Source organism: Phlebotomus argentipes, unplaced genomic scaffold, assembly GCF_947086385.1.
Source record: "Phlebotomus argentipes unplaced genomic scaffold, Phlebotomus argentipes genome assembly contig_2, whole genome shotgun sequence".
Classification (NCBI taxonomy): Eukaryota; Metazoa; Arthropoda; class Insecta; order Diptera; family Psychodidae; genus Phlebotomus; species Phlebotomus argentipes.
Window position 1 is genome coordinate 5,890,084 of NW_026776162.1, and position 14,535 is coordinate 5,904,618.

Sequence of the window (14,535 nt, forward strand, 5' to 3'; positions counted from 1 at the left end):
GAAATGATGCCAAAGGATTTGCTGAGGTATTTAATATTACAAGAAATGTATACAAGGAGTTGTAATTAGGCATTTAAATGGTCCAAAATATGCTGATTATTTTCCAATGAACAAAGCTCGGGTAATATTATATCAGTTGAAAGGTCACAAAGTCAATTCATAAAGCCCAGTTGAGATGGTTGAAAGCGCGCTTCTGCAGAGAAGTCCAAATTCAATAGCTTGGAAAATTTCACCAATTAACTCAATTACTCATCATTCGTCCGGCGAGGAGAGAAAAAAAGGTGAAGAAAGTTGTCGGAGAGCTTTTGGGGCATTCTGTGGCGCAAGAAGTGAAAGTTGACGAAGACACGATTAAGCGCTAACGATGCGAGTTTGTGCTGGAGGGACAAAAGGACGAAAGGATGTGGAGAGAGAGGAATGGCAAAAGTGGCCCGAGAAATTGCCGTAAATTTATGAGATAAATGCCTTTCGGTAGCGACAATATTTTTCCTCCGACCGATGTTTGTATTTGTCTCTGACTGTTCAGCAGAATGGCAAAGGAAGAAGATCCCAAATTCGGGACCCTTTTTTGTTGTTGTTGGGACACATCAGAGTCAATTATGCGAAATTATGCATATTTTATCGTCGATAAGGTGGCAATATTGCAGAATTGTCACATTCTGGAAGACATATTGGGAATTTAAAGCTCCTCAACTTCAATGCCTCCAGTTTGGGTTTGGTCTTAAGGAGTGCAGGCAGAAAAAGAGAGAGGCAGAAGATGAATTATTCCATCATTATTTCGTCGTGTTTTTTTCCTCTGGCGGAAGAGGATCTCTTGTAGGCGATAATAGTACAACACGGCGGCACAAAAGAGTCGAAGCGCCGAGGGTTGAGTCAGAAGCTACATAAATCAAAGCCACAGAGTGGATTTCTCTCTCTCTTTTCTGTCCCACTTCAGGAAGAGTGGAAAGGATTCCACGCTGATGGGGTGGTTAATGAATTTAATTACGTGGAAAGACAGCTTTTGTTATTGCTCCTGAGAGTCAAGTGTGTCCACATCGCTGGGCTGTGTGCGTCAAGTAACCAAATCTGGGACAGCGCAAAGTCACTGATAAAGGGATTATGTGTACTCTAAAAAGTTGTCCTCACGTGAAATGAAGGACATCACACTCTACAATGTCACAATTTTAATTCTCCCGCAATCCGTTTTGCCTTCCTTTTCGCGCGTATTTTGTGTGTATGACAAGCTCCAGTGTCTCCTTGTCACTTTGATGGTGAACTGCAAAGTTCGCAGAAAAGCTCATAGTTGGAATTTTGTTGCTAATTTTCACAGTGTCTGTTTCCACAAGAAAAAAATTCATTAATTAAGCACCACAGGAAAAAAAATACTCTCGGCAGAAATTCCTTCTCTTTATATTCAAATTTCCAGCATTTTAATCTAATGAATTATTTTAACTCACAAAGTGTGCAACACAGAGAATTTGGCTTCTATTGCAGAAATTTCCTGGACGCCAAAGTGTGTCGGATATTATGGAGTTTCATCACTTGGAAAATTGAGTGTAGAGTGTTTGAAAATCTGCAATCTCCTCTTTGTTGCCTCGCATTCCACGTTCCAAAGTGAACTTTTCGAAACTCACTCATGAAAATGTGATATAAATTCCCTTTCATCCAGCTGAAATATGCAAAATGTGATAGTAAAACACTCATGCTCTCACGTCGGTAAATTAATTTAAAACCATGTCCAATTTGTGAATTACAAAGCACGCACTTTGTGGCCGTTGCAAGAGGGTTGGGAAAAGAAGTGCCTCGAATCCAGCGAGAGCCAGAGAGAGAGAGAGATGGAGAGAGAGAGAGGCTGTAGAGATGCTTTGGGGACTTCGAGGGGTGTGTTAAATGGTGTCTCTATAATCTCTGGTAATATTCAGAATCGTGTTCTGCATATTATTCAAAGAGACCAGCATATATTATGGCGTATATCGTCTATTGATATTCATTGAGATTCGACTGGGAATAAAGGGCGATGGGGCGAGCTTGTGGATCTCGGGATGGCTGTAAAAGCAACAAATTCTCCTCCGTTGCGGAAATGTGTCTTATGTAACAGTGCCACGAGATGCTGGGGAGCATTAGTCACTCTCTTGCTCTCCAATAGTGTGCGTTCGGGGACAGAGTGGAGCGAAAGGGGGGCGCGCACTTTCTTCCACATAGATTTGTCTCAGCCGCGTGTTCTGTTTGGTATTGATCCTCAAAACAAACAGAAAATGGGCGCCTGTCATATTTCGCTGGGGCGGTGGCGGTTGAATGGGACTTTCTCCAGATGAGCTTTCTCTCAACACAAGTGTGTGTGTGTTGTGGCGTTTGTGTGTGTTAAGGGTGAATACTTTCCCCTCACTTGGCGAAAAAATGATCACCATCCAGAGTCGCAAATAGCAGAATATCTTTGGGTGAGATAAAACTTTTGTCTGGGTTCTTCATGATTTATTAAACTCCTCCACACATTTTGAGACAATGCGGAGAAGGTGAATAGAGATTTCTTGGTAATATTTCCGACTCTAATTGAGAACTTGTTTTCTCATTTTATTTATTAACTTGCTATTTTCATGCTGAGCATCTTGCTGAAGAAAATAACCCCAGAGAAATTTCCACCCTTTCTCACCACATTTCATACATATTTGACTGACAAATATCTCTAGCCCTTTCTCTTACTCTAGAGAGTTCACGAAATGAACTCTGACAGAAGTATTTGTGGGTATAATTTGGCAGAGAACGATCTATATTCTCTCTCATTAACCCAAAGACATAGAGAGAATTGAATTTGCCTTATTTTGCAGGAGGAATTTTATTTATTGAGCTAGTCTGCAGCGATAATCTCTCTTATTCAATGCTGAAGCTTCTCGCGCTGCACCTTCGCCTTGACCATGGCGGCATGAGTGGCGGTGGGGACGCCTGGTACTGTTTACCACAGAAGTGCTAATGGAAAAATTGAACAATCCAGACAATGAAGTGCTTCAGGCGTGCAGTTTCATCTGGAATTTCTCATGAATTGCACTCCAATTGAGATGTTATTTTCTGCGCAGTCTCTTGCCACCAATTATTCCAATTGAAAGGGCGATGTAGTCTATGATCAACGGATGTGATCGATTATGTTTCAATATTACATCGTGTTATTCGCATAAATTATATACATATTAGTGATTCCGCAAATCACTCTGAAATTCACAATGTGCATGATTTACCACAGATTTCATTCGAATTTAATATTGAATTTGTCATTTTAATGCAATTTGATGGGCAAATTTGATGGCATTTTGCACGACAACTTCGTAAGTCTTTCTATATAAAACCGCCCATCAAAAGCAGAAAATATTTCGATATGAAAATTACGGCGGAAATATGTTGTTAACAATAGTTTTGTAGTATAATTGATTGTATAGACAAAAGAACGATTGATTTGTAACTCGAGTTGTAGTTGCAAAAATCGTGGGAAATATTTGTGGAATGATTGAAATGTGATGCTCAAAACACGAAACGCACCGTTTGATTTTCATCAGAGCCAAACAGACTGTTCCAATTACGGCTCCATGCTAATTGGGAGTCGGAAAAAGGGGTTGAGAGGTGGAAAATGAGAGTATAAAAGCGTGTGAGATGTAACGGTCAGTTTTAGTGCTGCCTTCCCGCGGAAACTCGTGCCGGAAGTGAGAGTGTGTGGTGTGGAAAATGTTTCTGCTCATAATACTGGCTGTTCTTGTGACTTCTGTTCTCGGCCACGTGTGGATTAAGCGCGATGTGTACAAGTTGTCGCTGCAAATGCCCGGACCATTTATGCTGCCGCTCATGGGCAGCATTCACCTATTGATTGGCACGAGCTGCGAGGAGTTCATGAGGAATCTTCCTGTTGTTGCTGGCAAATTTGCCAGTCCCTTCCGCTTCTGGGTGGGCACAAAGCCATACGTTATCGTTTCACAGCCCGAGGACATGAGAACCGTACTAAATGCTCCCGAGTGTCTCGAACGTGGCTCCGTGTATCAATTTATTCCGCCAGTCCTTGGTGATGGAGTTATAACCATGGCAGGTACGCTGAGTTTGACCACTCTCTCTCTCTCTGTTAAAGCTCTCTCGTTTGTGCAGTAAAACGCTTTGTGGGATGTATCTTTTAGTGCACGATTGGAAGCGACATCGGAAATTCATGAATTCCTCATTCAGTGTCAGCATTCTTCAGAGTTTCTGTCCCATTTTCAACGACACCGCCAAGAAACTCGTGAAGCGCGTTCAAGAGTGCACGGAAGACAATTCTAAAGCGGTGGATTTTTATAAATTCATGGAATCTTTTACGCTGGACACAGTTTGTCGTAAGTGAAAAAAGTTTTATTTCAACCCTTCCGCACTTTATGAGCCGTTTCAGGACGTTTCACAATTGCTTCCTTCCCCACAGAAACGACAATGGGTTCAAAGATGAACATCCAGGAAGGTCAAAATACAGAATATCTCGAAGGTGCCAATAAGTAAGAGCACATTTATCATCCATCAATGGTTGGAGAAGAAATCCCAGTCAATTTATCATTTCAGCTTGATGATTTGCATGGCGAGGAGATTACTTAATCCCTTTTATCACCTGGATTTCTTCTACAAGCGCAGTCCGCTGTACAAATTGCAGGAGAGTGGCAAGAAAGTGGTGCTGGGTTTTGTGAAGAAGGTGGTGGAGAGGAAGAAGGCGGACTATTATGCTGCCAGAGAGGAGCGCGAGAGAGGTGATGATGATCGATCACCGCAAGTCCATATCGATCAACTGCTGCGCTTGGCGGATTGCAGTGAGAAGTCATTCACCGAGGAGGACGTCATCACAGAAGCTGGAACACTCATACTTACCGTGAGAGGACATAAATTATGCGCGCACTTATCTTATGCTTTAACACGGCGATGGTGATACTTTGCAGGGATTCGAGTCAACGGCTCTGAGTGTATCGTATTGTGTGCTCATGATTGCCATGCACTCTCAGGTTCAGGCCAGACTGCACGAGGAGATTGTCAGTGTTCTGGGAGGAAGGGCGCCTGATAGTGTTAAGTATGAGGAAGTCAATGAATTCCGGTACATGGAGCAAGTTATAAAGGTAATGCTGGCATTGTTGATAACAATTCGCGCTTGTGCAGCTGTCTGATTCCTTCTCTTCATCAAACAGGAGACTCTGCGACTCTTCCCAGTTGTACCGCTCGTGGGGAGATCCGTAACCGCGCCATTCAAATTAAGTGAGACGCCTTCATTTGCGGCATTCTCTGTGCTATAAATTCCCTAACGAGAGCTTCTCTTGTTCGCCCTTTCTTCTCTTCAACAGATGACTATACAATACCGCAGGGAGTGAACATTGTCCTGGCATTCATGCTAATGCACAGGAATGAATCCCTCTGGGGACCCGATGCGCACACTTTCGACCCGGAGCATTTTTCCGCGGAGCGCGTGGAGAAGATGCACCCGTACGTCTTCCTCCCCTTCAGCGGCGGACCACGGAACTGCATGGGGATTAAATATGCGTTCTTGGTGATGAAAATCGTGCTGGTGCATCTGCTGTCGCGCTTTGAATTCAGCACGGACCTGAAATTGGAGGACCTCACGCATCGCTTCGAGGTGACACTGAAGCTGGTGAACAGGCATATGGTTCGCGTGAGGCCACGGACAGTTTAACAGACGGGGTTTGATTCTCTCCCCGGGAATGAAGTGGTTTCTGGGGTTTATGCGGTGCCTCCGGGGCAAATCACTGTTGTCCTTCCATGCCAAATGGCTCTGATCGATTGGCGCGCGCGGGGAAATCGGGAGGCTCGACAAATTGATTTCTATTGCTGCTATCGTGAATGCTTCATGAAGAATTTATGGGGCAACAGAAAGGGAAAGCATCGTGAGCCTAAATAAATAAAGCCACGAGATATTTTCCCTCAACAGTGGTAATTCAATGTTGGCCGTGTGAGTGAAATGAGGCGAGAGACACACCAAATTGATATTTTTGCCTTCAATTGTGCTGACTCCTCCAAGTCAATCCATCTCCTCTGTATAAACACCCATTTTTTCAACCGCAACATTCATCACTCATCTTAATAAAGGCATTTTTCAATCTTGCTGATCCACTTCGGCGGTGTTTTCTTGCGAAACTTGTGAAAAGTTGGGATTTATATTGTGCATAAAGTGCTTAAATTTTCCTATTTCCGTATTTAGGTTAAATATTTATATAAAATTTATGCATCAATTTATTCATGGAATCTCCACTGAATAATTTTTAATCAAATGTTTTGCTTAAAGCCAATTTCAATTTAACATATTGATTTCAATAACATTTTAATTTTTTCTGACATTTTGTCAACAACATTTCACACAAACATATATATTTTTGCTCGCAGAAATAACCACAAATTTTACATAAAGTCGTGTCTTTGAAAGTTGGTTTACTCGAGAAGTGTTTGCGTGTTTTTCTTAGCTCTTATTTGTTATATTTTTGAATGGAGAATTTTATATGAATATCAATGAATTTGTAGTTGCAAATCTTCTGAACACGATGAGTTTTATTGAATAATTGGATTTATTCACGGGAATCTCGTGTTCTCAGCACAAATATATGAAAAATGTGTTTCTTTTTCCCGTGAAAAATATGGTTTATTATTCACTGAGAAAGCAGCGCTGAAAAGCTACACAGTGTCGAAAAACACATGAATTCCCACTGAAAATTCCTGATTTTTTATTCACATTTCACGAATGAAATGAAGTCAAGAATCTGTGCGTTCTTTTTTTTTCTTTCCATAACATCAAACATAACATATGTATCCTTATAGCAATATTTTTGCGATTCGTGCTGTGAATATTGCAGAAGACGAGGATGAATTTTTGACTCGGCAAAATATGATGAAAGCGTACAAAATGAAAGTCACGATGGAAGCATTTTTCTTAGTTTTGCAACACTGGCGCGGGACGAAATAATTCAGCAACAACAGTCGTTTTCACGTAATCCCGAACAACATGGCCAACAATCTTGACATCTTGACATTTATCGCCTAAATTTCATTCCTGTGATTCATGCGAATTGAAATTGTGACAGCAAAAACTCAATTCTATCTCAGGTGATCTATCAGAAATCGCTGGATTGCCGGCAGCACCTGAATAGGTGTAAGTAAATGTTTTGCATTTATCACGCAGCGATTTGTGTTGGTTGCACAGCTCATGGATTCGATTGGAGACAATCAAGATGTCTTTCCACGTCACTTGGCATCTGCAGAGGAACTTTTGATCTTTGCTGTGTTGGCAATTGATTGATATCAATTCACTGGAGTGTCTTTGTTATCCTTTCGCTGGGAAACCATGACTTGGCGCTTTTGTGAGAATCCTTCGTCGATTGTAGCATAATTTGTCTTACCCTGAATTTCCGCGAATCAGCTTTGTTTACCAGGGAAAAAGTGATAAAAGCGAATGTATGTACGAATAGCAAATCGTGTGTCGCAACTCTTGGCGCTGTGCCACAGAATGTAAATACAGCTCAAAAATGCACTGCATATAGAGCGTTGGAAAATATTGTGACCAGATGTAAAGGAATTTATCAGGCAGAAAATTGAAAACATGTTTCCCGGCAATATTGAAAAGTCTCAGCGAGAAAAATTGCAAATGGGTCAATTTATACAGCATAAACATATGTGTAACTCTCAAGCATTGGAGCTTTATCGCTTAAGCTGTTGTATTTTCTCACGGAATCTCCTTTGAGGCCGACAATTGAATGTTTTGCTGAATTGAGTCGGAAGTGTAGCGTGGGGGTGGAGAGTGGAATTTGCGCAATTTAGGGTGAGTTATACGGCGGGTGGGAGGCGTAATAAATGGGCATCGAAAAGTTCGCTAACATTGTTTGAACTTTCGAGAGGAGTTTGAGAGTGAAATGCTGTAAAATCTCTTTCTTTCTATGCGGCCTGAAGGAGAAAGTTTTTGGCGCTTTTTCCTCCGATACCAGCACTCTTTTCCACATGAGAATGAATTCGGCATTTGAGAGGAAAGACATTGTGTTCTCGTGTGCTGTTTGCGCTGTACTTCTGACTCTAGGGTTTCAAGAGGGAAAAGCACTCGGCTGAAGTGCGTTCTTGCGCCCGATACTCAACCCCAACATTCCTCACCATTGACAAATTGCATTTCGCCTGCAGAGATGCCAATGATCTGTCCAGAGGTCAGCCAATGCTGCGGGGAAAACTAATTGATTTTGAGTGCTGAGAACATCTATTTAAGCATCTAATTTTGCCACTCTCAATTCAAGCCCCTAAATGGGCCATTTTCTTTCCTTTCTCTGACTGTGCTGAATGCGAGGAAATTTGCGTGTACGTGGGTGAAAAGGGCAGAATCGATTTCCTCTTTCACTCTCATCCTTAGAATGGATTTTATCTCATTTCTTGGTCTTGTGAATTTTGTAATTTTTGCGCCCTATTTTCTTCCATTTTCCTACGATGCCTTTTCCATCACAGTTCTATTTTTTCTCCTTTGTTGCCGACATTGAATACACAACTTCCCATCCTTCGTGTGCGCCGTGCTCATGAAAGTATCTCAGACGCTCTTAACAATTTTCAATAAATTTATCTATTTTTTGCCTCGCAATCTCCCTTCTTTTCATTGAATTACAACAACGGTGGAAAAGGTGGAAGGTGGCTGGTTGTGTAAGATTGGAAATTTATATATGGCAAATCCTTATGTTGCACAGTTTAATTTTCCTGTATTGCGACCCTTTCGACACAGTCAAATTTATGATTATTGAATCACCATAGAAAAAATGTCTCTCGCAAAGAATGGGAGTGAATTCTCCTTCACACATCCGCCAAATAAATGCTCAAAGCAGTGGAAAGTGAATATATATATCGGAAATTATTATGCGAGAGAGAATGGATTTGAGGTCTGAGCCTTTTTTGCACACGTGAGGCGCGATGGAGTGAATTTTGATCTTGATGTTCAATAAATTGGCCACAAAAATCCCATGAAATGCACACATGAAGTGGAACGTTTTATCGTCGCTGCGAGAGAAATTTCTGCACTCATGCCAAATCGATACAAAAATGTGCCTTTAATGTTGATATATAGAGACAATGGGAAAGTTCCGATGACGATGGTGGAAACTCTGGCGCGGCCATACTTTTGCGAAAGTTAGCGTTTTAATGCCTTCCGCCATGATTTAAATGAATATTTAATTTCTCTCCTCCAATTAATCAAGCCATTTTCCTCTCGTCTCGGCCAGAGCGTATCACGTATCGTGGCCTGTTTTTCGCCCTGCGTCTCCGCGATGAAATATTACCAGCATAAGCATAATCGATTCCCGTGTCGATATCTTGGCGAAATATTAAATAAATTGCAGAGTCATAATTTAAGGAGGAAATACAGCATTGTATGGATAATTTGACATGCTTGTCATCGATGGAGGATGTGATTACTTGGCCTCTTCATGAATTTGATTTATGACTTATTGATATGGTGAGCAAGTCTGTGATGTGGAGCGTGTTTGCTGAAATAATCACTTGAAATGTTAATTTAATTGCTCCATTTTGTGTGACGTTTGACAGCACATTTCTCTCATTCTAATTGGAAACAATTATATTGCACAATATCATGATGCGGAGAAATGTAGCAATTTGCATATTGGGACATGTCATTCCGCCCTAAATGCTATTAATGAGAATTGTTTTTATTATTCACTCAACCCCCTGTGTTTTCGCCCTTCTCGCAACTGCTACACGTGCCACAATTCGGCATGTATCTTAATGTGAGTTGTAATGAGAGTCGCGCTGGTCCTTTGAGGATTATGTCTTGCTGCTCAATATAAAGTTTTATGATAAGTGTCCTGCTGAAAGTTTTTTTTATATCGTGAAAAGAGAATTGTTGGCCATCCTGAACCGGGGGAAAATAGTAGAAAATTTCACTGTTTCTTAGATTTTTGTGCAGAAATTTTGATCAACAACCACAATCATATCACATAACTTAGATAAAGCAATATAATTTATTTTTCTAATCAGAATTATGTAGAAAATGCCTCAATTTGTTCAAATAGAAGGTTTAGCAGTGCAAATATTCGATATATTTGACCACTTCCAATTCTTAAACACTTCCAATCATAATATCTGCCCCTTGTACTTAACCTTGATGAATTTCCATAGTGTTTATTGCAATTAATTTGATATTAATTCATACGTGATAATTTCGCATATAAGCCAATTGACAGCCGCAGAGCGCATCAAACAAGCACACAAGCGAATCTTGTGCTCTCACCAGACGAAAATCAATTGTAATTGGGAATGCATTATAGATTATGTGCAGGTGGAGACTGACACCGGTCGTCACTGAGCTATGTCAATCCTAAATCAATCTGTATAGGATAGGAGCCGCTCTAATTGTTGATTTAGAGCGGCATTGTACGCTCAACGGACGATGTTCATTCGATGTCAACCATGAGTGTTCAGTGATTCGTGAGTGAAGCTCGAGAACACCCACACATGATTCGCTCCCCATTGTGCCACATATCCATGCTGAATAGGTGGAAGTGTTGATCGTAGCTCCGGGTGACTTGACTCCTTCTGTGGCTGGCAATTGATGCGTCCGGAAAGTGCTGGAAACAATAATGAGCTTTCGCCATACATATTATGCAATATAAACCTCATTGATTGTGCTTTTCGGTGACAAGGTGCATTGATTCGGTGCCTCTTTGACGGCGATTGTGTGTTTGATGATAAAGTGAATTGAGTAAATTTAACACAATATGTTTTTCGCTTCGCAGAGCGTGTAACAATACAGATAAAATAATAATAATATTTATTTAAATCTTTACAAACAAGTGCATAAGATAATACAGATAAAATGTGTATTTTCCAATGGAAAAAACACAGAAAGTTTCTCTGAAAAAGCACAAGATAAACATCTAGGAATATGATTTTAGCAGAATGCAAACGAGTTTTCGCGACAATTTCATTCCTATTCAATTACGCTAAAAGATAGAAAACTGTTTTCACAGCAAATAAACACATCCTCATAGTGGAATAAATTTCACTTCACAATTGACTTGAAAGTGTCTTAACAGCTTCGCACTTGAGAATGGAATACGTTTCTGATATTCTGCCTGTCGATTTCTGGTGGAAGAGGAAGGATTTTAAACAGATAGAGAGAGAGAGAGTTACTTCAGGTGCTTGAATATTGAATGGGGAAACAGAAAGCAGTGTGCAATAAATGTAGCAAAAAGTGAGGAATTTCTCAAAAAGTAACTTGAAAAGTTTCTTCAACTTGATGTAAAATTTCTGGTGGAGAAAGAATCTCTCAAACACTCAAAACTATTTCAACTCTTCCGCGTCTCATCCTGGCGGGATTAAAGGGGTAATTGCGAGGAAGAATTGCAATGCTTTTGAGATGGTGAAACTTTTAAATCATATGGCAGTGAAATATGCAGAAAATTGTCCTTGACTTTCAGGCATTTCCGATAAATTCAGCAGAAAAGGATGTGGATAAAGTGTTAACACATGCATAAAGTGAATTCATAGTGGGTAATCTTTAAAATACTGCGACATCGAGGAAGAAAGGACATGGAATTGTGACCAAAACCAGACATACAATAGATTTTCAGTCGCACTTTTGTGTCTCAGTTGCATTGTGGTGAAAACTTGAGGCTGTTTCAGCAACATTAACAGAAAAGTTCAACAGCGCATTGTAGAATTGAATGAGAGTTATATTTATCTTCCACTATCCTTTGTCACTGAATTGACAATAGTGCACACAAGATATACCAAATCTTCTTGCTCAAAGCGAGAAATCTCTTAACATGAAGAATGTGAGCCTTCGGAATTCTCTCATTCATATTTGTAACTTCTTTATTAATTAGAGTCGTGCTAATATTGCGACGAAACAATCAAACCTAACGAGTGGAACTGTATTTAAAGAACAATAAGAAACATATTTGAAAGAATTTTAGTGCGTCTCCTCGCTAAATTGTCCAAGGATTATTGATGTTTGCGCTGTGTCTTGGTCGTCTTGGCAGTGATTTCATGGATATTTGAGGAAATGTTTTCCTATAAAAATTGACTATCAATTGAAGGCAAAGACTTATAAGACTTCTCTTCATTATACTTGAGAAATATTGATGTCTGTCGGGGAATTTCGAAGAAATTAGTATTTACGATTGCTCTGCAGTCTGTGGAGAATGACATTGAAATTCATCAAAATTTTAATAACTCGAGAAACTCAAGGAAACTTTCTCAAGCAAGTTTATGCTTTTGAATTTTAGGTGCGGAAAAAAAATCAATTTTGGCCAGATTTGTCCATTCTCAGCCTAATCTTTTGGCCATTCGCGAGGCATGAAAGTTAAATGTAAGCTTTGAAAGTGGAGTAAAGTGTTCTCAAGACGTTCTCAGAGAGAAGTCTGATGCAGAGATACTTCTTTTTATGAATATTTACAATTTTATGAAGCAGTAAAAGATGCCAGTGCGCTCTTGTAACTTTTAAAGAGATGTTTCACTACGTGATAAAATCAATTTCACGTTCACACAGAGAAGAATTAGTGCTCTCACCATATATGCACATATTTATCAAGGGATATAAGTAAGCTCGCATACAAAGGGTGTGTATATATGAAGAGGGGTTTATTTGAGTGTTTACATACTTGATACTTTCACGCGTAAATCGATACACCTCAATTCGTCAATTTAGCGTCAAAGACCCTGTTATTGACTCTGTCAGACGATGCTTTATTATTTTCAGTAGCGTCTAATCACGAGATTTACCACATTTAATATTTTTCTATCGGCGCTGCCACGCTAATAATGTTTGAACAAAGTTAATCCCTTGTCGAGGAGAGATACCAATATTCAAACACTCCAGGCGAGAGCTTCAAGAGTCAAATTAAAGTTGGATAAGTTTGTGTTTTCTGCCTCAGTGGGTAGTTTTGGAAGTGAAATAGAGGGAAAAGTCTTTAAATCATCTCTTCAGTGTGCTCTCGATAGTGAAATTTCGCTCAACTCTCAACCTTCTGTCAGTGTTTTCCGCATTCTGGCAGAGCACAGTGGATAAGATGCTGAAATGGGTACAATATCGATGAGATTGTGGCTGTCGAAGAGGCCGGAAAGAGGCATTCTTCTGTCTTAAACTAAGCTCAATATGTAGTGTGTCGTGAGGGAATGAAATCAGAGACACAAAACGGAAATGACAATAACGAAGCCAATTAAATTACTAAAGATTCCCTTTGTCGTGTCTGTGCTGTTTGCTCAACATGCCTCATGCCACTTTCCACCTTATGACACGATTTGTAATCTCACCCCCGCAAACAGAAGCGCAATCGAATCAATTGAATCATTCTCGGAATATCTAACGACTCGATGGGATGTTTTCATTTTTGTATATTATCTGGGAGTCTGGAGGAAGAAGTATTTGTAATACAGAGTTGCATAAATTTATTTAATGAATCCACGATAAGTTGTGACGTTCTTTCAGTGAACTCTGAATGGATTACAATTTTCTTCGTGAATTTTTGGCATGAGAACTGAGAAATTAATTTCATCTCTCAGTAACACAGTCCGTGTATTCAGTTGTGTGTTTATTCACCGCATCATTTGGTCGGAAGTAAGAAGGAATGTGGCAGAGACATCCTTGTTGCCAAGAGGAAAAAGAATGGAGTTGCAAATGCAAATTGCACAGCTTGTGCAGGAGCTTTTGAGGTTCAGTGGTTTCGTGACAGTGACTTTTGCAAATATTTAAAATGTACATTGCTTAATGTTCGTAATTTGCACACTGGCAAGCATTTCAATTAAAGTTTCTACAATTTCATCTAGTTAACTGAAGTGAAAATGAGTGAAAATTGCTGATTATGACAATCTCTTTTTTGATTTTACCATGCGAAGTATGTATACAGGAAACCCTGTCACATATTTGGGGAGTCTTTCTCGGGGGTTTGTTCACCTCATTTGCTCGTTAACGCTGTGCTTGTGAGTGTTGAAGCACTCAAATTTGAAGCGTCGCCGTAAGATGCCATCCATGAACCACCCATTCATCTCTTTGCGTGGGTGGAAAGACAAATTATAGCGCCTCGACAGTAATTATTTTTGAATTACTCATCTTATTCTTCGCAGCGAGTGATACATTGAGTAATTAACTGCTACAATTTGCCTTCGACAATAACCTTCTTTTGCGACTTCTTATCACGATGAGCCTCTTATGTGGGTGACTTCGAGGGGAGGTTTGGGTGATAAATTTTTTTTGTCCGCCGCACAGTAAAATGGCAAAATTGCCCTTATATTGGGGCGGTGGAAAGTAAATTTCGCAAGTGCCATCGAGACTGGGAAATGTGTTTCAGCAATTATTCTGGTTTAATTTTCACAGACACGTTGTGAAACAAATTACAGCATTATAAAACACATATTTGATTGTAAAGTGTCTGGATTGAAAATTCTGCAAATTACTTAATGGTAGTTAATTGAATGGTTAATTAGAAATTGACACTGATAAAAACACATCCTTGTTCACTATGCAAATCGATTCAGTGCAATATTCTTATCATTATCGATATTTCAATGGCGAATAATGCAATTTCG

The 14,535-nt window shown here is 39.9% G+C and overlaps 1 protein-coding gene across 1 annotated transcript; it reads left to right on the forward strand.

Moving 5' to 3' along the window:
• Positions 1 to 3,665: 3,665 nt before the first annotated feature.
• On the forward strand, positions 3,666 to 6,090 carry LOC132263440 (probable cytochrome P450 313b1). The gene is made up of 7 exons (XM_059763209.1): positions 3,666 to 4,048; positions 4,134 to 4,325; positions 4,409 to 4,478; positions 4,543 to 4,843; positions 4,911 to 5,084; positions 5,154 to 5,220; positions 5,307 to 6,090. Exons 1-7 carry the CDS (start codon positions 3,694 to 3,696, stop codon positions 5,651 to 5,653), a joined length of 1,506 nt encoding a protein of 501 aa, XP_059619192.1. The 5' UTR covers positions 3,666 to 3,693; the 3' UTR covers positions 5,654 to 6,090.
• Positions 6,091 to 14,535: the final 8,445 nt, after the last annotated feature.